This window comes from Rhea americana, unplaced genomic scaffold (genome assembly GCF_003343005.1).
Source record: "Rhea americana isolate MKP2758 unplaced genomic scaffold, rheAme1 scaffold_343, whole genome shotgun sequence".
NCBI lineage: Eukaryota > Metazoa > Chordata > Aves > Rheiformes > Rheidae > Rhea > Rhea americana.
Window position 1 is genome coordinate 528,655 of NW_028186472.1, and position 20,603 is coordinate 549,257.

The following is a 20,603-nucleotide window of genomic DNA, read 5'->3' on the forward strand; positions in this document are numbered from 1 at the left end:
TTTTTCTATCGTGCCATTGCCCAAGAACAAGAAAAATCTAGTCAGTTGATACTCAGATGTTTTAGTGTTGTTTTGTTGTTCAGCACTGTTGTTGTTCTGACCGCCATAAAAACTACATGAAGAGCAGCTTGCTTGTAAAGCTGAAAGGTAAGTCTTTCATATTAAAGGAAGTCGTGTACCTTTTCATCCCAAAGCTAAATATGTTCCACTGACCAAAGAACTCATTTCTGGGATGAGCTGAGTTGGAGGTGCAAGTACCTGCCTCTGAAAATGGGGTGTCTGCAGAATCTGCTCTTAAAGAGATTTCGGCTGACTGTTGAGAGATTTAAAGAGACTGAATGAAGAGACACTACCAGGATTTGACTCTACAAAATGCACTCATGAAAGGAGATTTTTTTTAAATGATTATGTTCTTGTTCCTTTTTAAAGGGTTGTGTTACATGTGACATCAGGGAAGTGAGTCATGAAGCTGCAAAGGCTGATGACCATATGGAAGATGAGGGAAAATCACCTCCACTCTTGCTGTGCTGAAGACAGCACCTGTGTCAGTAAAACTGTTTGATATAATTTCCACTCTCTTTTCCTCTGGCTTTGCTACATACAAGCAGTGGATCTATCCAGATGTCGTTTCCCAACATGAGCAGTCGCATGTGTGAAACTGTCTTTCTTCATTACACCCCACCCTCAGCATGATTTTGAAGATGCTGGCTGGGAGGCTCTTCCCCTTCCTGACCTCACAGTCTTGACACAAAATGGGGTGCGTTTGTAAGTTTTGATCACTCAGTGATGAAAAAAATACAAAGCTTTTCTTTTTCTTTCTTTTTATTTTTTTTTCTTTAACTTGGCAGGTAAGAGTATGAAAAGATGCACTTGTTAAGAACCTACATTGATGTAGCCCTAACAGATCAGAGCACATTTATGCCTCAGTACAGTAGATGTGTTAGAAGCATTGAATCCATGTACCATATAATGCTCTTTATTGTTATTTCTTCAACATTTAAAGGTCTGAGCTGAAGATCCAAATACTCTGAGGCTCTGAAAACTCTGTAGCTGCTTCTGAAATCCTGTAGGCTTGTTTATGAGCAACTGAAAATTGACCAAGCTCTTTGGCATCAAAATGCCTTTTCCCAATTTGTGTCCATCAAAAAATAAAAGTAAACTGAAGGGAAAAGAAGCAAAGTTATTCCCTATATTTTCATATTAAGTATATTAGTACCAAGTTGTTTCATACCTTTTGCCTCTGTCTCCCAGGAAAGGTTTTAAAAATTGAGGTAATTGGTTTGTAAATCCATTTGAGCTTAAATTTTAATTTCTCCATTTTGTTTCCATTATATTGATGCCAACAGAGAGCTTGAACTTAATTTCTTCTACTTTCTTGACAAGTCACATGTTATGGAGACAAACTTTGACACCAAACTGCATGTTTACTGCATCTTACCGTGAGATTTAACCTCTTTCTTCTTGATACTGGAGTCTCCAGCAGTTTGAATCCATGGACAAAAACTAGRWTTWWKSMWWWWAWTTTTTTTTTCCTTTTAGAAAGCCATAGTCACTTTCTCTTTCAGTATGTCGTGTTAGGGCTTCTAGCTTAATGCTTGATATTCCAAAGTGCTCTTTAAACAAGATACTCTTCACTAAGACCTGGTAAATTTTGTATGGCCACCACTTTATTTTTCAAAAGATGTATGTAGTAATGCAGATTTTCCTCTTGGTATTATTAATCACCTTAGCCATCTAAACAAACAGTTTTAGAATGTAACATATTATCCACCTTTTTATTTGGTTTAACCCATCCTTCTCTGCTATGTGAAGGTGCTTCTTAATATTTATGTTCGTTTCAGTTTCATTTAGTAGTAAGCTTCAAATAGTTGAGCAGTAAATAAGAATAGTGGTTGATCTACAGATGGTCAAAGGAAAATCATAGATTCATAGACTGGTAAGGTTGGAAGGGACCTCTGGAGATCATCTACTCCAACCCTCAAGCGAGTGGCCCATACGGGAATCAAACCCGCAACCTTGGCATTATTAGCACCATACTCTAATCAACTGAGCTAAAGCTAACCCCCATGATGGCTTTGTTGCTTTGTTTTTTAATCAATTCAGTGAAAATTCTTCATATTAAATTTGATTTCAAGGAAGTTATTTTTATAGAACTGAAATTTCCAAGACTGACTAGACTCAGACAGTGTTATTCTGATTTCTACAGTATGATTGCCTCTCTTTTGTACCTTTTAAACCCCATTTTTTTTGTTTCAGTTACTTCAGCTTGAACCTGTTCTTTTTCCTGAAGTATTGCAAATCAGCAGAGATCTGCATATTCTCAGTTTTGTGTGTTTGAGTTTTAAACACTTTTTAAAAATAAAAACTTTGATAGGTGCTTAAATATAGCAGTTTATTAACCAATAGAAAAATCTGGTCAATATCTTACTCCCTTTCTTATTATTTTTCAACACTTTCCAAATGTGGAATGCTGCTTTATAACCCTACTGCCTAAAAGATTTGCTCCGAAACATTTAGTAAGATGCTTTCTTTGTATGTTCTTCTCTAACTGGGAAGCTTCTTAATCGACTTTTCTGCTAACTTAAGCTGATGCAATCCAAACCCATTGTAGTTAGTTGTACTTTAATAAGTCTTGGGACTTGGTGAAACAGCTTAATTTGGATGTTCCAAGTAAGGATAGCTGTCTTCCTCRAATAGTTTAGGAGTATAAGCTGGAAGGAAAGTTTAAATAAGCAGCCTACTTGCTGTGTGCAATTTCCAACATATATTTGTTGAGGGGAAAGAAAATTAGATGGTTTATGATGTCTTCGCAGGCATGCATGTTACCCATTTTATAAAAGATTAGGACTTAGCATGAGATGATACTTCCTAATGATCGAATAATACCTTTCATTCGTAGACCTGTAACATGTCGGAAAAGTGAGTAAGAATCGTTATTCCTGGTGTATAAAAAGAGACAGAAGCACAGGTGCATACCCCCAATTCATACCAAAATGAGGAGTAGAATTCAGGGATCTTCAGTCACTCTGTCGTGCTCTGTCTTTGCTGCGGATGTTTAAGATTCTGACATGTACATAGAAATTTAATCATATTTAATGAGTTTTTTATTTGAGGATTTTACCCTTCCCATACTGTGGACTACACTGAATCTGTGACCAGTATAATCATATAGCAGCTGAAATCCTAGACAGTGTTCGTAGTGCTGTGAGCATTATACCCTGTGACTACATATAATGTAGACTCATGTTTCTAGGAGTTTAAATTGAAAGATCCTGGCTAAATCTTAGGTGCAAGATTCCTCGCCTGGGGCTACGCTAGCTATGGGTTATAGAAGAAATGATACAGGAGAGGAATACGAGTGGAATGAAGAGGTGAAACAACACCCTCTGTGAATATGAAACTGAAATATATGCCCAGGAATGCACAGTCTTGAACGCAAAACCAGATTTAGGACAAAGATCTGCTTCCCAAGCTAATCCTTACCCTACTGGAACTGCAACATCTTGCAATCAAATGCCTTATCAAGCCTTCTGGGAAGGACTTGTTAAAAGCTTTGTTTCCATAATTTTCAGGAATTTGTAGTTTTTATTTGAGCTTATATCCATTTTCCAGTCTTTGTAGTTTGCCAAAGTAGTCTTATATGAGATCCAGCTCTGATCTGAAAGACAAATAGAGTAAATATTGCAGCCATCTTTGCACACTTCAGTTTAGTTTATAGGGCTTTATTTTGCCTGCCACAATGAAAATTATGTAAATAGTTTAGAGTTTCTTAAGTAGTAATTTTTTTAATAATGTTCTAAAGCTAGTGATGTTGCTAGTGATCAAAGTGAAAATACACAAGAACAGTAATGGTGTGGTTACTACCCCCTGGGGGGGTATCAGCAGTTTGGAAATTCTTGGTGGATTTGGCTGGCAAAAATTTGTGTGTTGTTTTCATAAATGTATGCTTATGTTAAAAAAAAAAAAAAAAAAAAAAAGTTGATGTGCAGATGGTTTCTTGACATTGCTATGAACAGGAGGGACCCCAGTTTATATCTGCATCATGTGGTTTAAAAAATCTCTGAATAAGGAATGTGTTGTTAAGCTTATTCCTCCGCTGAATTAAGTTTTAAGTTGCAATTTGAATGATTTTTTTACATCAGTTGATAGGACTATTTTGTTGAAATAATGTTCAGTTGTGGATGAATTTACAGTTTTGATTTTAACTGTGTAATTTAAAAGAGGTTCTGTTTTATAAATAAAAACCAGAAAATACTGTGTGGAGAACTGTTTAAAGTGTGTGTTCACTTCTGTTATTCAGTGATTCCTAGAAAACAATTTTAACAAAATACTCTTTTATAACTTCTGGTTGTACACAAAGGGTGACATAGTTGCTGCAGTGAAAATGGTCACATAGTTGTCATTCGTACTGTTTTGTGTCTGGCTGTACCTTATGTCAGGACATATTATTTCCTTCCTTTTAATTGCATGCTGGAGAGAAGGGCGTTACTTGTTGAACGTGAAGGATTAACTGGCACGTAGATTTGTAAGGTAGATTTTAAAATTTCAATCTAAGTTAGTTGTATTAGAGAAGAGATAAATGCTCTGAGAGTACCTTGGCCCCACCCTGCTAAAGTTTGTAATCTTGGAGAAAGTATGAAGAAACAATTCACAGGTTTAATTCACAGGCATAACTCACAGAGCAGTATTCTTAGTTGATCACAATGAAACAATTTACTGTKCTTTTCTTGCTTTAAAGGTCTTTAGAGAGAAGCATGGTCCACAGTGCCCAAATAAGCCTGCAGGAGAAGGATGAAGTCACTGCAAGGACTAGATGTTACAAGACAAAAGAAGTAGCATCTCATTAAAACTAAAAGAGGAAGAAGCAGTCTTAGTTAAATACATAACTGAAGCTGCTTCTGGCAATGTAACTGATGCAGTTCCTTGAAAAAGTTAGTACTGAATATGTTTTTGCTGCTAGTTTATTTGTTTTTAAAGAGTCATTTGGTCATCCTACATGTATTTTAAAATGTAAGCCAAATTTACTAGGTATTTTTAGTCCAAAAATTCTGAGGAGGAGTGAATAGACTTGTGAAATGGAAAAGGTTAAGGTGGACGTTTTTACTCTAAGGTCTGGGCAATGTCAGTCCAACTATGTTACTTGTTTGCAAAGAACAGCCTTTCTCCAGTCAATCCAAGTTCTTGCTTACAGCTGAAAACATGCAGTTTTCAACTTTGTGCAGCTGTCAAAGGTGAGCTGAATGATATACTTCAACATTTTGCAGATGGCAAGAGGTAAGCAGTAGGGCTGTAACTCCTAGTCAGAAAAAATAATAATCTCAAAAATTTTGAATCACACCACAGCATCTTTTTTATAGTAGTTTTGCTCCACAGACTCATTAACTCTGAGGATGTATTTGTTGTTCCAGTGCAGCTCAAAATGATAACTACCTGCTTGGCTCCCATTTGAAGCTCCAGSTCACTGCCACAAGCCATATAGACAGGCTGGGCTCAGCGCACACAGGACTCTGCCGCTCACTTCCCTAGCTGTAGTTCCACCTTTTTGCCTGCACTGAGAGTTCTGCCCTACCCATCGGGAAGATGATCAGCTTGGTCTCCAGGCCTCTTTGCCCTTCTGCAACAGCTCCAGCCTTCTAATCTCTGGGCTTTGAGGGAGGAAATATCTGAGGTGAAAATTAGCATGAGCTGTTATAGCAGTACGGGAAAAGCAGAGTTTGCCCTTCTCTGTGGAGGGCTGGTCAGGCTCCCAGCTCTTGAGCGCTGGGGATAATTCTGTCTGGCATCTACCATGAGTGTTTCCTTCAGGAAGGAAACAACTGTGGGTATACCGGTGTCTTGAGCACAGTCTTCACTTTGAGAACTGCCTGTCATGTCCAAAGATCCAGTCTGAACTCTTTCCTACCAGAGGCAAGGACTATCAATGACTGACTGGAAGTGCAGACTCTACACAAATTCTGCTAGATGAAAGTTACCTGCTTTTCCTCTCACTGCAGTGCTGTAGCCTAACTTGTGCACAGTAAGTTAAGTTTTACTTCTTTCTAGTTTTACTTCTTCAGATGCAATAACTCTTAGCAAGTATTTTGAGGTGTTAACAGCTGAAACTTTAATTTATGTGTTTGTATCTCAGTCACCTTTTTTTGACTGCATCCTCATCAYTTGACATCTCTCTTCAATCCTTTATTCTCTTATTTAAATGGATAAAGAACCTTTTACTATTTCTAATACATTTTCAGTTACTGTTCATTGCAGTTTTATTTATTTTGCTTTATTCTTGCTCGCTCTGATTTCCAAGTGGGTTTGAAACAATTTGCCTGGTCTTTGTAAGTTCTACACCTTCCTGTTTATGGAACAGGAATGGAATCTCTTAGATGGCTGTTTGTTTAGATAGATTTGGAGTCTTTTTTTTTTTTTTTCCACGACTTTTTGTTGACTAATGAGGTGGCAGGAAAGGAGTGATTTTTTTTTCTTTCTTTTAGACAGGCATTGACCTGCTGCACTGTTTCAGTAGAGGATGAATGTTCAGAAGGCTTCAAATGACTGCACAGTGCATTCGTCTGCTCCACATTTTTAAGGACATTTTTCTTTGTTATAGCTGGTTTCATCTGTCTTACAATTTATGTGAAATGAACAAGCTGTATCGAGCCTGTAGGCTTTGTTCAAGGAACACAGTCAGATTTATGATGTATGTTATTGAGATCAATGTAGGGTATGTATCACTGTTAGATACAGTTTTAATTCAAGCTTTCTGTGAGCCTTCATTAGTGTGAAGTTTACACAAAGCATGTATTGAACAAGGAAGGGCTCTACAGCTCAAACTATTTGTTCACGTCATCCAGATTCCCATTCCCCAAAGACAGTTTCTGAATTTTAGCTGTATTMATTGCATATACTATCGGGAAATAGCTGGGTTTGAGTGAGGTATGCTGGTACTTACGAGTACAAAGGAGCTGGACTAGAGCCCTTTTGCAGCTGCTGTTGAAATTCCTTTGGCCCAAGTGCTCTGAAGAGCAACTATTTCTTTTTCCTCATTTACCCTAAGATACAGTAACACTGCAAAAGCTGTGTGGTGACTCAGGCACAAAGAGTTGAAGGTCAAATCTCACTGCCCTTGACTGCTCATGCAGGGATTGGCTTGCCGTAATAGTACCGTTGATCTGTGTCTAAGTATCACCTTCATGTGCAGCTATATGTGCAGCCATGCAAGTGCTGGTCACACAGTCCTAGAATCATTGAGGTCAGAAGAGACCCCAGAAAGTCTCTAGTCCAGCCCCTACTTAATGTGAGGTCAACACTAGCTTCAGACCAGGTTACATAGGGCTTTATCCAGCTGTGCCTTGAGAAATTGCAAGAGCAGATGTTCCCCAGCCTCTCTGGGAAACCTGTTCTAATGCTTTGTGTCCTTTCAGGGAAAAGCTTTATATGAAGTGGGAACTTTCTATGTTAATTTATGGCCAATATTTCTTATCCTTTGCTGTGCTCTTGTGTAAAGGATGTTCTCTTTATTTCTCAATAACTTCCTCTTGGTTATTGAGGGGCTGCTGTTAAGTCACATGTCCATGTCTCTTTTTCCCCCAACCCTGTCACCTCCTCAAATTTAGGTAAGCCTGATTCCCTCATCTTGTAAACATTACTTTCTCTTAATGCCATAGATAAATTGGAGCAATTTACTATCTCCCCAGCTTGTTCCGTATGTCCTCGGCTTTTATGCATTTATCTCCGTTAGTAATTTTTGCTGTATATTTTTTTTACTCAATTTAATTATTGGTCTAAGCTTTATTTTATTTACATTTGTGCTTACTCAGACTACATGGTATTTCCTTGTTCTTTATTTTATGTTTCTGTATCTGCCTTGTCATTTTGCTCTCAGATATTGTTTTTTTTTTGTTTTTTTTTTTATATTTATGATTGTTTCATCTCTCCTGAGCGTTTAAGTGCTTTCACAGTAAGAGACCATGTTCTGTACTACCTGAGAGAAGATCACATGCCAGTCAAGTTTCCCATTTCCAGTTGTCTGCACCCTAATAAAATAAGTGCTAGGAGTTGCACTTTCAGAAATATTTGTGGCTGGGAATTCTTAGCTCTACTCCTGGAGGTTTCAGAAAGCTCAGCACGGGCACATTGATTCTCCCCCCACCCGAACCCCCCATCATCCAAGTGACTTTATTTCTCAGAGTTAAATCTCAAATATATTGTCATCAGATAGAGACAGCTCTTTCTCCAAATTATTATCCATGAGATGCCTCCTCTTGATGCTGTGTAGCAAATTCCAGGGCTCCCCAAACTCTCTGTGGTTGTATGTGAAGCTCTTCAGAGACTGCTGTTGAAACGTATCAGCTCTGCTTTAGGTATATGAAGCAAAGAGGAGGGAAAAAGCATCAGGAGAACTAGTAGCTTTGCTATATGACTTGTAAGGAAGGTATTGTCTGCAGGTCTGAAAACCTTGCTCATTTTAATAAAATCTTTAAACAGGTGGAACCACTGTAACCAATAGATAAGGACTGTAAAAGGATGGACATACAAATGCTAATGATTCTAGTTTGGAACAGGGCACAAAACAAACCAAATAGAAGTGAAACCAATTGTGTGGTTTTTTTTTTTCCACTGTATATTGTATTGAGAAGCCACAGGAATAATTCAAGAGGAAGAGGCATCACTTGGCAAAATGAGCAGACTCATTTTCCCTGGTACCGGAACTAGTGTTACTATTCCTCCTGTAGTAGTATGGTCTACGATCTTCCCCACCATCTTTGAACATGGCTGCAATGTGAAGGTAAAGAAGGTGAAGCTTTTGCAGGGGGTAAGTTATTTACTTGGGTAGGTGTTGGTTGTCCAATCTGGTCTGAAAACTCTGATACTAGAAACCATAATGTGTACTTTGTGTTCTGCTTGATGATAATCAGATACAATGCATAAAGCTTGTACTATGCATAGGCAATCCTGCTGTTTTAGGCAGCTGGGACTAATCAAAGTACCCCCAAAGGAGTATACTTGATTAATCTTTCTTTATGAATGGCACAAACCAAGAGAAACAGTTATCTCTCTCGGGGGGTACTGTGAGCATCGAAACAGTTATCTCTCTTGGGGGGTACTGTGAGCAGATGCTCGATCCTGACATGTGCTTTTTGTTTTCATGGTTCCTTGGGGATAGGAGAGGAGACTAGGCACTGTTAAACTGCCATTCTTACTGGCTCAGCATCATCAGAGAATGCGATAGTGCCCTTCCTTCCTGGCACCTCAATCTACATCAAGTGACCAGGAGGCAAAAGAGAAACTCCTCTTGCCTCTGGGCTTGGATGCAGTTGAGGCTGCTTGTCGAGGCATCACTCTTCTTGGAAGTTTGACTCCATGGGAATCCTGCTTCCACTGCCTGAGTCCTCTTCACGTTGCGTATTTATCTTGTTTTCCAATTACTTTATTCCTATTGTGCTGAACTCAAAGAAAATACCATGTTGCTCAAAGAATATTTGCAAAACATCAAGAATTTATTAATTTCCAAGTAGCATGGAGTGTAAAGTTAGTTATCATCATGTTTCTTCATTCTCATTTTAAATCAAGCAAATCTATATACATGTTTTCAGGCATCTGTATAAATTAAGCAACCAAAGTCTGGAAGAGTTTGTTCTGATCACACACAATATTTCCAGAAGCACTCGGAAAGATTTCCACGTTTCTTAAACTGTTTCCTGTCCTTGGTCAGCAAGCGGCCCAGCAAAGCAATTCGAGGGTGGCTTCCGTAGAAGATCTGAAGTCAAACAACATTAGGCAGGTTATTGTTGAGTGGTGAATGTGTGCTGTTCATTCCCCATGGCTGGTCACATGGGCTTATGAACCGACTGGGGAAGCAGAGGCTGCCTGTTGCACACCTCTGACTAGATGATGCACTAAAGCTAGTACAGCTCTTCTGCCTTCGTATTTGATTTAGCAGGCAGGCAAACAGGAATGATGTGTCTGCATTTACCTAATAGTTTATTACAAATCTAATAATACTAAGTAGCCCATGTTGTAGTGGGGGAAAATGACGAGCAGCAGATACTGGCTGATGTTCTGGCCAGGCCTGCTGAAGCTGGAAATTGGCCTTTACTTAGAAGGCAGGTTTTCTGGAAAAAAAACTTGGGATTTTAGAATTAAATACTCTAAATTATTCTTTTTAAAAATTATATAATTTATAGTACTTACTAACTTTCTAGATTTAGTTTCCTGCTTACCTTACTGGTAAGCGATTCTAACTTCAACAACACTGTGGCAAACTTTAATCTACACTGTTTACGGAGTCTGTGGATCTTAAAGGATGTCTTGGTAATGCTTATGTGTAGTTTAAAAYATTGAGTCTTAATTTCTTATTTAAGTGATGGCCGGTCTTTTTCTTACCTCTTTGACATTTTCCTGTGGGTTGTAGCTGCTGCGGCTAAGACCTGATATAGGGAGACATAATGAAAGGTTTGTCACTTAGAAACAGTGAACCTACACAAATCATTCATGTGTGCTATAATACTATAACCCAGCAGAAGACTTGAACTGGAAATTGAGAGGACCAGATATAAAATGTTTTTGCTGCAATGTAGCCAGTCCTTGCTGTGGCATGTTGTTCTGGCTGAGTCTGGGATTCTGGGGATGCAAGCCATACTGAGTCTTCTTCAACAGGCCTTTGTTACATCTGTGGCCCCAGAAATCATTTATGACTGTTGATTTTGCAAATGTCCATGCTTTTTAAGAGCTTAAGCGATATTTGTATCGGCTACTACCTCCTTCTAGGTCAATCTTTGCCCCACCCAGATGGCCTCTATATGTTTAAAGGAGAGGCAGGAGCAGTCATCCTGACAGCAATACTTTGTTCAATAAAACTTCTTCACAGGACCTGCCAATTCAGGCTCTAACTCATTATGAGGACTTGCAGCTTCCCTTTCACTACTATTGAGTTTTTAAGGATTTGTCTGTCTCCCCTTCATAACCTGAGGCATCACTTTTTAGACAGGTTCCATTATAGATGACTGCTCACACCATTTGATTTTGTTCCAAGGCGCTTCATATTTCAAGAGAGAGGATGTTTGTATTTGAAGGTGAAGAGTTTGTGTGCAGGGATATGAAACCCCTCCCAAGCTGAATATGTCTGACTGTCAAGTGTGGAGGTTCTACTACACTAATATGGAAACTTTTTTGGCTGCTTAGCAGGTTTCCCCATTTAGTTCTAGTTAACTAAATGACAACTGTGTGTTTCCTGCATATGATACTGTATTTTGGTAAATTCCTTGGAGTCAGGGCAGAACAGCTGTGGATGCTGGGTATGCATTGCTAAATTGCTGTGGTAAAGCCTTACCTGCTTTTTTGTCTTCGGTCGGTGTGCCCAGGAGCCCTGGCAGGAACTGAAGCAGGGAGGTGCTTCCCAGGCTGCCTGGCCGCTCCAGATTCAATCTGGAATCTTCATCAGCTGCAAGTGGAAGATGATATAAATGGGCATGCGGTAAGAGTCTTTTGCATTRGATTCCTCTTTTGTTCTATGTCAGATGGTTTCTGATCAGGCCTGTTGGCCCCATATGCTGAAAACTGTCATGAAATCACCAGTCACCCATCATTACTTAATGAATGTAAAGGGAGATATTTTTTCCTTCTGAGCTTTGAGTAAAGATACCTTCCTGATGTTAGTCTGTCCAGATTCTTGTTTCTCTGGTAAATTTTTTGGCTAAGAGATCGCTTAGACCAAGAACAGCCTCTCCCATTGCTTGGATAACTCGCAAAATAATGCTTCTGCTAGCAGGTTTAGGCAAAAATGTTAGGCCCAAATATTTTTTTAAAAAACTTATTCTTTTTTTTTTTCTTTATCAACTACTTCCCATGCTGGACTTTTTCTATGGATACAGATGAAGCTTCATGTTCAAGGCATATTAATCCATTCTATTTTCCAAATATGCAATAAAACATTGTTTAAAAATAATGCAGGCAATCTTAAAATAGATCTTCAGCAGCTGTGCTTCCCAGTGCAGCTTTCTTGTCTTGCTCATTCAAACAATGTACCAGTACAGATACTATTGCTGTTTCTGAAACAACAGATTACTGATACCTGATGGAATTAATCTCTATATCCTTAGAGAATTTAGTCCATCATTCTGTGAACAGCCCACATCCTCAGGGCATACTGCCAACAGGAGCCTTTAGCGGAGGTCTATTTGAGCTGACCAAAGTCTTTATAATCTGAGCAGTACATTACATCTTTGCTAATAAATAGCAAACATTCAAAACAGTGGACAGTGAGAGGGAGTTATTAACAAACTCTGATTGTGTAGATGAACGTAATTTGTAGCTATGTTTTCAGATAATACTACAGCATTTTTAGCTGCCCTTACCTGTGAGAATGGGTTGGACTGTATAGATCCACAGTAGGAATTACACAAGAAAATAAACTACTGAAAAAAATAGTCTTACAACACTTCAGAAACTTGCTATGGAGACATTTGTAAACCTTGGACATCAATTAGTGTTGTTAGTTTGTCAGCTGTACAAAAGGACTGTTGAAGATGACAATGGGAATTTCAGTATCAGTCTCTGAGTAAAAAATATTGTAGTTTTTCCTGCACTATATAAAGGCAAATCACATCTTTACCCTCATGTTCTTTTTAACATGGAGCAGTGTTATTGGGCAACTTTGCTTTGACATTAAAAAAAAAAAAGAAAGAAAGAAAAGGAAACTTCTATATTAAATGAGTCCCACTTCTGTCTTATTCAGCTGTGGGACTCTTTATTAGCAAGGAAGATTTAATATGTCTAATGGGTGCCTTCAAATAAATGCACTATATGTCAATGATTAGAGCCAGTTTGTCCGCCCTGTAATGTGATAGGGGTTAGCCATACCGAATCATGCTGCCAGTAAATGCAAGTTACGTAGTGGAAGGCTGGAGAAGATGCTGGCTTAGTGAGTCCAAGATTTAGTAAGCAAACCACATGCTGCTGATACTGGTAAACCTGTGCAAAAGCTGTTTCACCAGCAAAGCAAGTAATTTTGACTCCCTTTTTCCTTCTCAGCTTTGTGAAAGAACTTCATTTTTGAATTACCTGTTCTTTCAGAACTCACTTCAAAAAACTATTTCAGCACATGTCAGTTTGGATGATAGCAGCCCTCTGGGTTACTGTGCGTTTTTACAGAGATGTTTCAGTCTTGACTTACAGTATGATTCAAACTTTGAGGACAGCTTTTTCAAGCAAAGATTAATTTTTTCACTAAACTGACTGGAATCTGCATTAGTACAAGCAGATAACATTTTCAGTACATAGCTATTCTTGCAGCATAAAGCAGTCTGGCCTGTTCTTGATCTCTCTAAGTAGGACTGCATTAATCTTTGTAGTTGCTTTTTCCCCCCTTTAATGATAATTTAAGCAAAACATAAGTCATTTTAAAGTGTAGCAAGAGGTAAGACTATACAGCCAACTTTTCTTTAAATTATCTGRTGTTTACTAGTGCTGCCTCAGACAGATGCTGCCTGTACCAGTTCACATTCAGAGCTAGAAAACTCAGRTGCTTTGTATCCTGGATCTGAAAACCACAGCAAGAAATAATTTGGGTGCCCAGCCTGCCTGTTTTGTAATGCTAGCACACTCTAGTAACAGCACTTGTGCTGCTGGTGTTCTGAAGACATACAGATTATGCTTTTCCTGCAGCTGATCAACATAGATAAAAGTGCCTTCTGAAAGAATATCTGCTTTTCCTCTGGCTTTCTTGCCCCGTTCCCTGATAAGCTTTATGAACACTAAAATCAAAAGACTTACCTGAGAGCTGATAAGACATCTCACTGGCATTGTTGATAGGGACAGACAAGAGAGGACAGGAGAAGCTGATAATAATGAGACAGCAGAATACTAGCTTATGCATCGTTGCTATGTTGAATATATTTCGTCTTTATCAACCCCGTAACTCGGAACTCCTGTCTGACTGATGCCTCTGCTCCCAGTTTCACCCGTTATATAGCCGCTCATGACCTCATAAATATCATTATGTTCTCCCCCCCTTTCAAAAAAATGCAATGAATTTATTGCCCATTGATTCTAAATGGAAACCACTTTGCATTGATGTAATTTTTCAAGGTAACAGTTCATAGACAATAAATTTACTGTCTTATTGCTTGGTGTACAAAATGGATATTATATCAAACCAAGCACAGTAAAGTTTATAAATCTGGCATAAAAAGAGTAACTTCCAGTTATAAATCATGAGTTAGCGAAAGGGTCAGACGTTAGTTGAAATGACCAGGGTGCTAAGACAGCTGATTTATGAACCTTAGCAGACTTGACGCAAAGCATCTGATATGAAATGCACTTTTTTTTCCTTTTGTGAGATGGATGGATATGTTATTGTGTTGTGTTTGGGGTCTTTGTGCCAGAAGAAATAAAGGAGGGAGGAGTTTAAAAACATCTAGTTAATTAACAAAGAAAAAGTTAGTGGACTTTTTTTTCTTCTTCCTTTTTTTCTTTTTTTCCTCTTGTAATTCTTCCTGTAGCATTTTACATCTATTTATTTGAGAAGGCCTCTTCCAACACTGCCCTAGAGAATTGCCTTGGCAGAGAAAGTACAGCTTCCATCTGGAGACATGCTTGATTCACATAAACTACTTTGGTCAATATTAAATGTGGTCCTTCACTGGACTGGAAGACCCTTTGCAGTTCCACTTGTCTATTGTTTTTGGTTTACCTTTGGCTTTTATTTGATGCTAACACAATGGCTACCATGTTTAATGTATACTCTCATAACTTTAGTGTTTCTTTCCCTCCCTCAATGTTTTATATCTTCTTCCCTTATAATTTCTCTTTTCATCTCAAAGAGTGTGAACTCACTGGACTGGACCCTCAACTTAATTCTCTAGAAGTTTCACATCCAACTGTATATAGATAGTTTAAATTTTTTAAAAGTGCATGTTTATAACGTTTTTATTTCCTTCAGAAGATGAAAAGATGACTCATGATCGGGTTGATAATAAATAGAGGTTCAGTAACTTTCTTCTCCACCTCTCTGAATCAAACTTCTAACATTCAAATGCTGTTCAAAATACTGTGATACTACTAACGTTCTTTCCCTATTTTTAGTTGCATGATAATTGTAAACTGCAATAGGAGTGAGCTTGTCTGCCTCTTTTTCTCTTTATTAACATTTCCTACTGAAGATCAGTTTTCATACTGTAAGTTCCGTGTCTCCTAGAACTGTTTTAAAATCAGCAGCAGCGCTAACACCTTTGATTTCCACTACCTAATTCAAAGGCAGCATGTACACACACGCACGCATACATGTGCACTCAGTGCTCTCATGCACACACATGCGTGATCAACAGATTGTCCAGAGAAGCTGTGAAATCTCTTTCGTTGGAGATACTCAAAACTCAGCTTGACAAGGCCTTGAGCATCCCCACATAACTTCAAAGCCAGCTCTTCTTTGACTGCAGCGGCAGGCGGAGACAACTGACCTCCAGAGGCCCTTCTAACCTAAGCTTTTCTATCATCCTGTGTGTACAGAGAGGCCCAGTATTGACTCAGAATATAAGCTGCAGGTATCTGAACTGTAAGACCCGTTTCTTTCATCTTCTCTTTCTTGAAGTGAGTGAATATGATAAAAGAATTTCTCTACAGAATTAGCCTAATATATTTTATATGCTCCATTCCCTGTGCTTCCCTCTGAGAGAAATAAGTAGCTAGAGAGGAATTCTCTCTTCTCATCTGAGTCATGCAACTCTTCGTTCCAAAACTGCAGACAGTAATTAGGTCTGATTTGATGCATGATCTCACTGTTGCTGCTGGATGCTCAGTACAAAACTTCTCCTTCAGTGTACTATCAATGACAATGGCATCATCAATATTTGCTCAGCGCATCCTCCAAGGAAAGCTAATGAAGCACTCTTCACAAGCAGCTTATGTCCTTTGTCTTCTCACGACTCTCTAAGATATAAGATTGCTCTAAGACTTGGCCTCTTAGAGCAATCATGAAGTGCGTCATGTAGAAGTTCGGCAACTTGCCCACAGCTTATTGCCTTTACTCAGATTTGAAATTGTCATTTACAGTCTTTCCTCTACTGAAATGTCAAAGGCATTTTCCTCAGGGGACAGTGCACACGTCATCATGCAAAGCAAAGAAACAACTCATTCTAAACAAGGGTACAAACCCCTGAATTCATGGGTGAAGGCAGTAAATGTGAGCTGCACTTTGAAAGCTTGAGAATTGACTTGCAAGAAAGTGTTTTAGATTTTACCAAAACTATTATTTTATGGAAAAAATACTTTTAAGTCCTCATTTATGCAAATAGAATTTGTTTCAAGGGAAGTGTTTTGGTCTGAGATAGCAGGGCAGCCAGTAGTCCAGGCAGATTAATGAACAAACTGAATAAGTACAGGTTAACCTGTCATAAAAATTATCCTTAATTATCAGAAGAAAATATTATTCTTGGTTTTATAATAATGACTCATGAAGAATAAATTGCTAATAAACCCATGGAAAACTGTAAAAAAAAAGCAATTTACAGACTATCTAGCTTCTGAGTTAAATAGGAAAGAAAATCTGACTCATAATGCAAAAGTTCTTTCCTCTGTTTTAAAGTAGGTTATGATAAGTTAGAACAAGTTATATTATTCTAGTCTAGCACTGTGGCAGTTCACAGAACATTTAATAATAGCATGTGTATAAGGGACTTTTTCCTGGAACATAACTCTGTCTTAGTTTTAGTTTGCATAAAGAAAGGTGAGCAGTAGAGTATTTTTGCATTGACAGTACAAGCGAGTCTCTCAATGTTTACTCACACATATATGTTAGCTAGTGTAAGAGTGTTGTATTGTAGGGAAGTATTATTCATTTCCCTGTAAGAGCCAAGCATACTGTTGTGGGGGAGGGAGGAGGTGGCCTGTTTTCCTTTTTTCCTCTCCCTGCTGGCTTCGCAGATTCTTGTCTTCATTAACACCTCAGAAGGTAACTTTAACTTAGAACTTCTTACTGTAGCTAATATTTAGCCCTGTAACATGATTATTAAATCTATTTTCATATTAAAATAACTGTCTTATGAAGTCAAACGTGCCATAAGTTGTCCTGTCACTAACTTGTATTGCCTTACATATACTGTGCATTTTAGAGTGGCGATTGCAAACCTGAACTTTCCATTTCATGGCAGTGGAATCACTRTAGTGAAAAATAACCTGAGGGGAGACCCAGTGGATCAAAGAAGCACCTAAACATAACTTTGGCATTTGCTGTTAACTTCCTTTTTCCAAGATGCTCGTTTTTTCCCACTGTATAAGAAAGGTAATGTAGCATTTAAGGGGTATGCTCTGTATAACAGAATAATGCTATATGGTATATTTGGTTACACACAGTAGTACTTCTATCTTTTGAATTTGTCTCAAAGTTGTTTAAGACATGAGTGATGGACCTGGGTTTTCCTGTTCTGTGGTGGGCTTGCATAAGTGAGTATGTGTTCATAACTGCATGCATATCTCTGCCTAAATGAAAATGGTAGGACTCTAAGTCTTTCTAAAAATATATTTTTTTGCTACGTAATTGGCAAGTCATCTAAAATTTCTGGGCTAGTACAACATCACAGCTGCCAAAACATTGCTCCTTTGTAGTATAGTTTCCACTTGTTTGGCAGAGGTAAGAAACTCTTGGTTTCTGGCCCTGCTGGACTGGCATGCTGTAGTTTGGGTATATTCTTCAAGTGAAGCTTGACAAACTGGTCCTTAATTCCCCTGTCCGTCTAGTACTACAGAATTAGCAAACTAAGCCTTCACACTGTTTGACATGAAGGAAAGTAAGTCTGGCATGACCGGAGCTTGGAAATACAGCACATCAGTATCTTTGGGAATCAGATTCCGTGTAACGCAACCATTAACAGAGGAGCAAAGACCAGATCTCAAAATAAGGTTTATTCCACAAAAAATGTAATGGAACTGACTATGCAATTATGGTTTATTTTTAAAGCTGAAAAGATGAAAGCAGGTGGTATGGGGAAAGAGGAACCATTCTGCAGTAAAAAATGGGACTGCTTCTTTACCTTCTCCCTCTCTCCGAATGTATCCCAAATAATCTGTTCAAACCTAGTAAGAAATAATTATCTGGACAGCAAAAGAATAAAAATGCCTTTATTTCATCTTTCCGGTCAGCACACCAGATAGAAGGGACTGCAGAGCAGTCTTGGTGAAAGGCACAGGCTACAAGCCAAAACCTGTCCATACTTATACTCCCATTTCATCAGACCCATGTGAAGAGCAAGCTGGAGATTTGGGCTTACTTTCTTTGGAGATGCATGTCCGTTTCTGCCACACAGCTGCAACTGGAATCAGCAAGTTTCCAATCTGGGCTTCCTTGCTACAGAGAAGTACATTGTGAGGCATTTTGTAGGCAAAGCACTGAATTTTAGACACCTTCCTGTAACCCAGGGTAGTCTTAATCAGATCAGATCCTAGACTGCCCCAAGCCTTTTTTTCCTGCTATGAGAATGGGTGAGAGGAGAGAACTAGTATAGGTGAACCTAATTTCCTCTTTGGTTTTCTGGACAACGTTAGATTTACTTTAGACGGCTGTATCTTTAATATCTAGCCAGTCTGCCTTGACCAGTAACGTTTATTTAGTTCGTCCACTACATTTCAAAGAAAAGAAACGTTCTCTCTCTGCTCATGCTGTTTTTGTGTCTCAGTAGATTTAAGGAATTTATAATGAAATTGCTGCCCCAGAAGGTGGCGCTGAGAAACCTCCTGAACAAGCCTGGACTGAGTGCCCAGGGAGCAGATACTGGGATGAGTCTATTTTTACAGGCAGTGGGGTAGACTCAACACTTGTAAATCTTTGAGATGACTAATTTGGGGGGATATAGCAGATTTTTTTTATATATATTATTGTTCTCTTCTGGAAGAGGTTTTGTTTCTCTTCTTGCACACATCTCCCTTCTCAACTAAAGAACTCCTATCCCTTTTCTTGAAGATGGATTGAGTAAGATCAAGAGTCTTTTATTCTGGAGGAAGTATTTACACAGTGTATTCCCTCAAAATTAGTTATTCCTGAGTAGTTTCTCTGACAGGGGTCAGCATCACATGGCTGACACTGGGACTTCACTGGAAGCTCGTACTGTTAAAGAACATCAAACTATTAGGTGGATAAAGTAAAGCAGACTATTGTCTGCTATATAGGTCAACACAGTGTCTATATGGGTCAACACAGTGTCTTCTGTCTTGAATGATACTTGCTTGAAGAGTACTATGATCCTCTCTGCTTTCTCATTTACTTTGACCTACTTTTAATTTCTGTTAAATACTTACGCTGCCTTCGAGCTTCTGTGAGGAGTCAGAGCTCCTCATGTTAAGTAGATCAGTGAAGAAGTGGCTCAAGTCTCCTCCTACACCCTACCTCTGACACCTCCAGGGAACTCTCCAGCCTAAAGGCTTGGAAGACCTTCCTTTATTTATAATCTGTTTTAACTTCCTGAAACTATAGCTAGAGGATTTCCTGCAGGACTTTGACCTATATATGGCTTTTCTATAGCAGCCCCTTCACTAGTCCTTTCTTACCCCTCATTCCTGTCCATGTACTACTGTAACTTTCTTCTGCCTTCCTGTTGAGGTTTTCTTACCTTACTGGCATTGTTCCTTTATCTGCAGGCTTTGCAGCCTCATTTATCTGTTTGCTGCAGTTGCAAGTGTAGACACTGAAAAGGTATATATTTTATGATAACCTTATTCAGTAATCAGTTTTAGTATGGATAGGCCTTGAAACAGAACCCTTACTCATTACTTACCCTTACTGTTTCAGCTCAAGAGCATGAAACAGTAGCCCTATGCTCTGAGGGCAAGGTAATAAAAGCTACAGGATGGTGTATATCAAGACGTTTCAGGGGGTTCATATAAAACTGCTAGATTTTTTTTTTGGGGGGGGGGGCTTGTGGCCATCACTATAATATCTCAGCACAGATTCTACAATATTTTTTTTTATCAAGATGCGACTAAATCAATTTTTGCATTGTCTAAGCCTGACTGAGCAATAGCACAGTGCTTGAGGGTTTGAATGTGGCATGAGGATGCATGTGCATCTCTCTGTGTGTGCTAAGGGATATATCAGGGTGTTAGACTTGCTGGGATAATTTGGGTGATTGTTTTGGAGAGAAGGAATCAAATTTGTGGCATACTGCATCTCTAGAGCAAGTTTTGCAACAAATAATTTCAACCATCATGCTTGAGTTTTCTATCAGAGACAATTGATTTGCTACAAAATAAAGCTCAAGAATGAGCTACCTTATATTCATTGTGGATGATTAAGGAGCAAAGTGCTTTGGAAGAACAGCCAAACATGATGTGGGCTTAACAGGATTTTTCTGTCTGTGTATTGCAGTATGACCCTTATTAAACATAATTGAATGATTAAAGCTTGTTTTACTTCTGGTCCTATACAATAACCTGCTTTTTTCTGCAACTCGGATTACACGTGCCTTTTGTTCCTGTATATTTGAGGTAGTTTCTCTGTACTAGGATATCTTGATATCTTTGGACATTTGCATAAGTACTGTTGTTTTATTAAATACATGTATTCATAGTTTTACCAGCACTAGGTATTATATTTTTCTGTTTTAAACTGCAGCATGGTCTTCCTGAGGTTTAAC

At 38.6% G+C, this 20,603-nt stretch overlaps 2 protein-coding genes across 7 annotated transcripts in view; one reads left to right on the plus strand and one right to left on the minus strand.

Annotated features, from left to right (window-relative positions):
- The window catches only part of PER3 (period circadian regulator 3), a 46,805-nt gene that overhangs the window by 21,708 nt on the left and 4,494 nt on the right, over positions 1-20,603 (plus strand). For 3 of the 6 annotated variants that reach the window (XM_085311537.1, XM_085311539.1, XM_085311538.1), the window contains exon 21: positions 430-4,266. The exons of 1 other annotated variant lie outside the window; for it this stretch is intronic. In XM_085311537.1, the coding sequence (XP_085167663.1) occupies positions 430-531 (102 nt within the window). In that variant the 3' untranslated portion in view covers positions 532-4,266. 2 more of the 6 variants (XR_014896660.1, XM_085311541.1) reach the window with 2 other exon arrangements.
- UTS2 (urotensin 2) lies at positions 9,626-13,858 on the minus strand. Its single transcript, XM_085311544.1, has 4 exons — positions 13,756-13,858; positions 11,315-11,425; positions 10,369-10,412; positions 9,626-9,742 (listed from the first exon to the last, which is right to left on the minus strand). The coding sequence occupies exons 1-4, from the start codon at positions 13,856-13,858 to the stop codon at positions 9,626-9,628; spliced, it is 375 nt and encodes a 124-aa protein (XP_085167670.1).

Coding starts and splice junctions, on each gene's coding strand:
- UTS2 (XM_085311544.1), bottom strand. CDS start 13,858: ATGCATAAGCTAGTATTCTGCTGTCTCATTATTATCAGCTTCTCCTGT. Junction 11,426..13,755: donor GATGTCTTATCAGCTCTCAG/GTAAGTCTTTTG, acceptor TTCCACTTGCAG/CTGATGAAGATTCCAGATTG. Junction 10,413..11,314: donor GACCGAAGACAAAAAAGCAG/GTAAGGCTTTAC, acceptor TCCCTATATCAG/GTCTTAGCCGCAGCAGCTAC.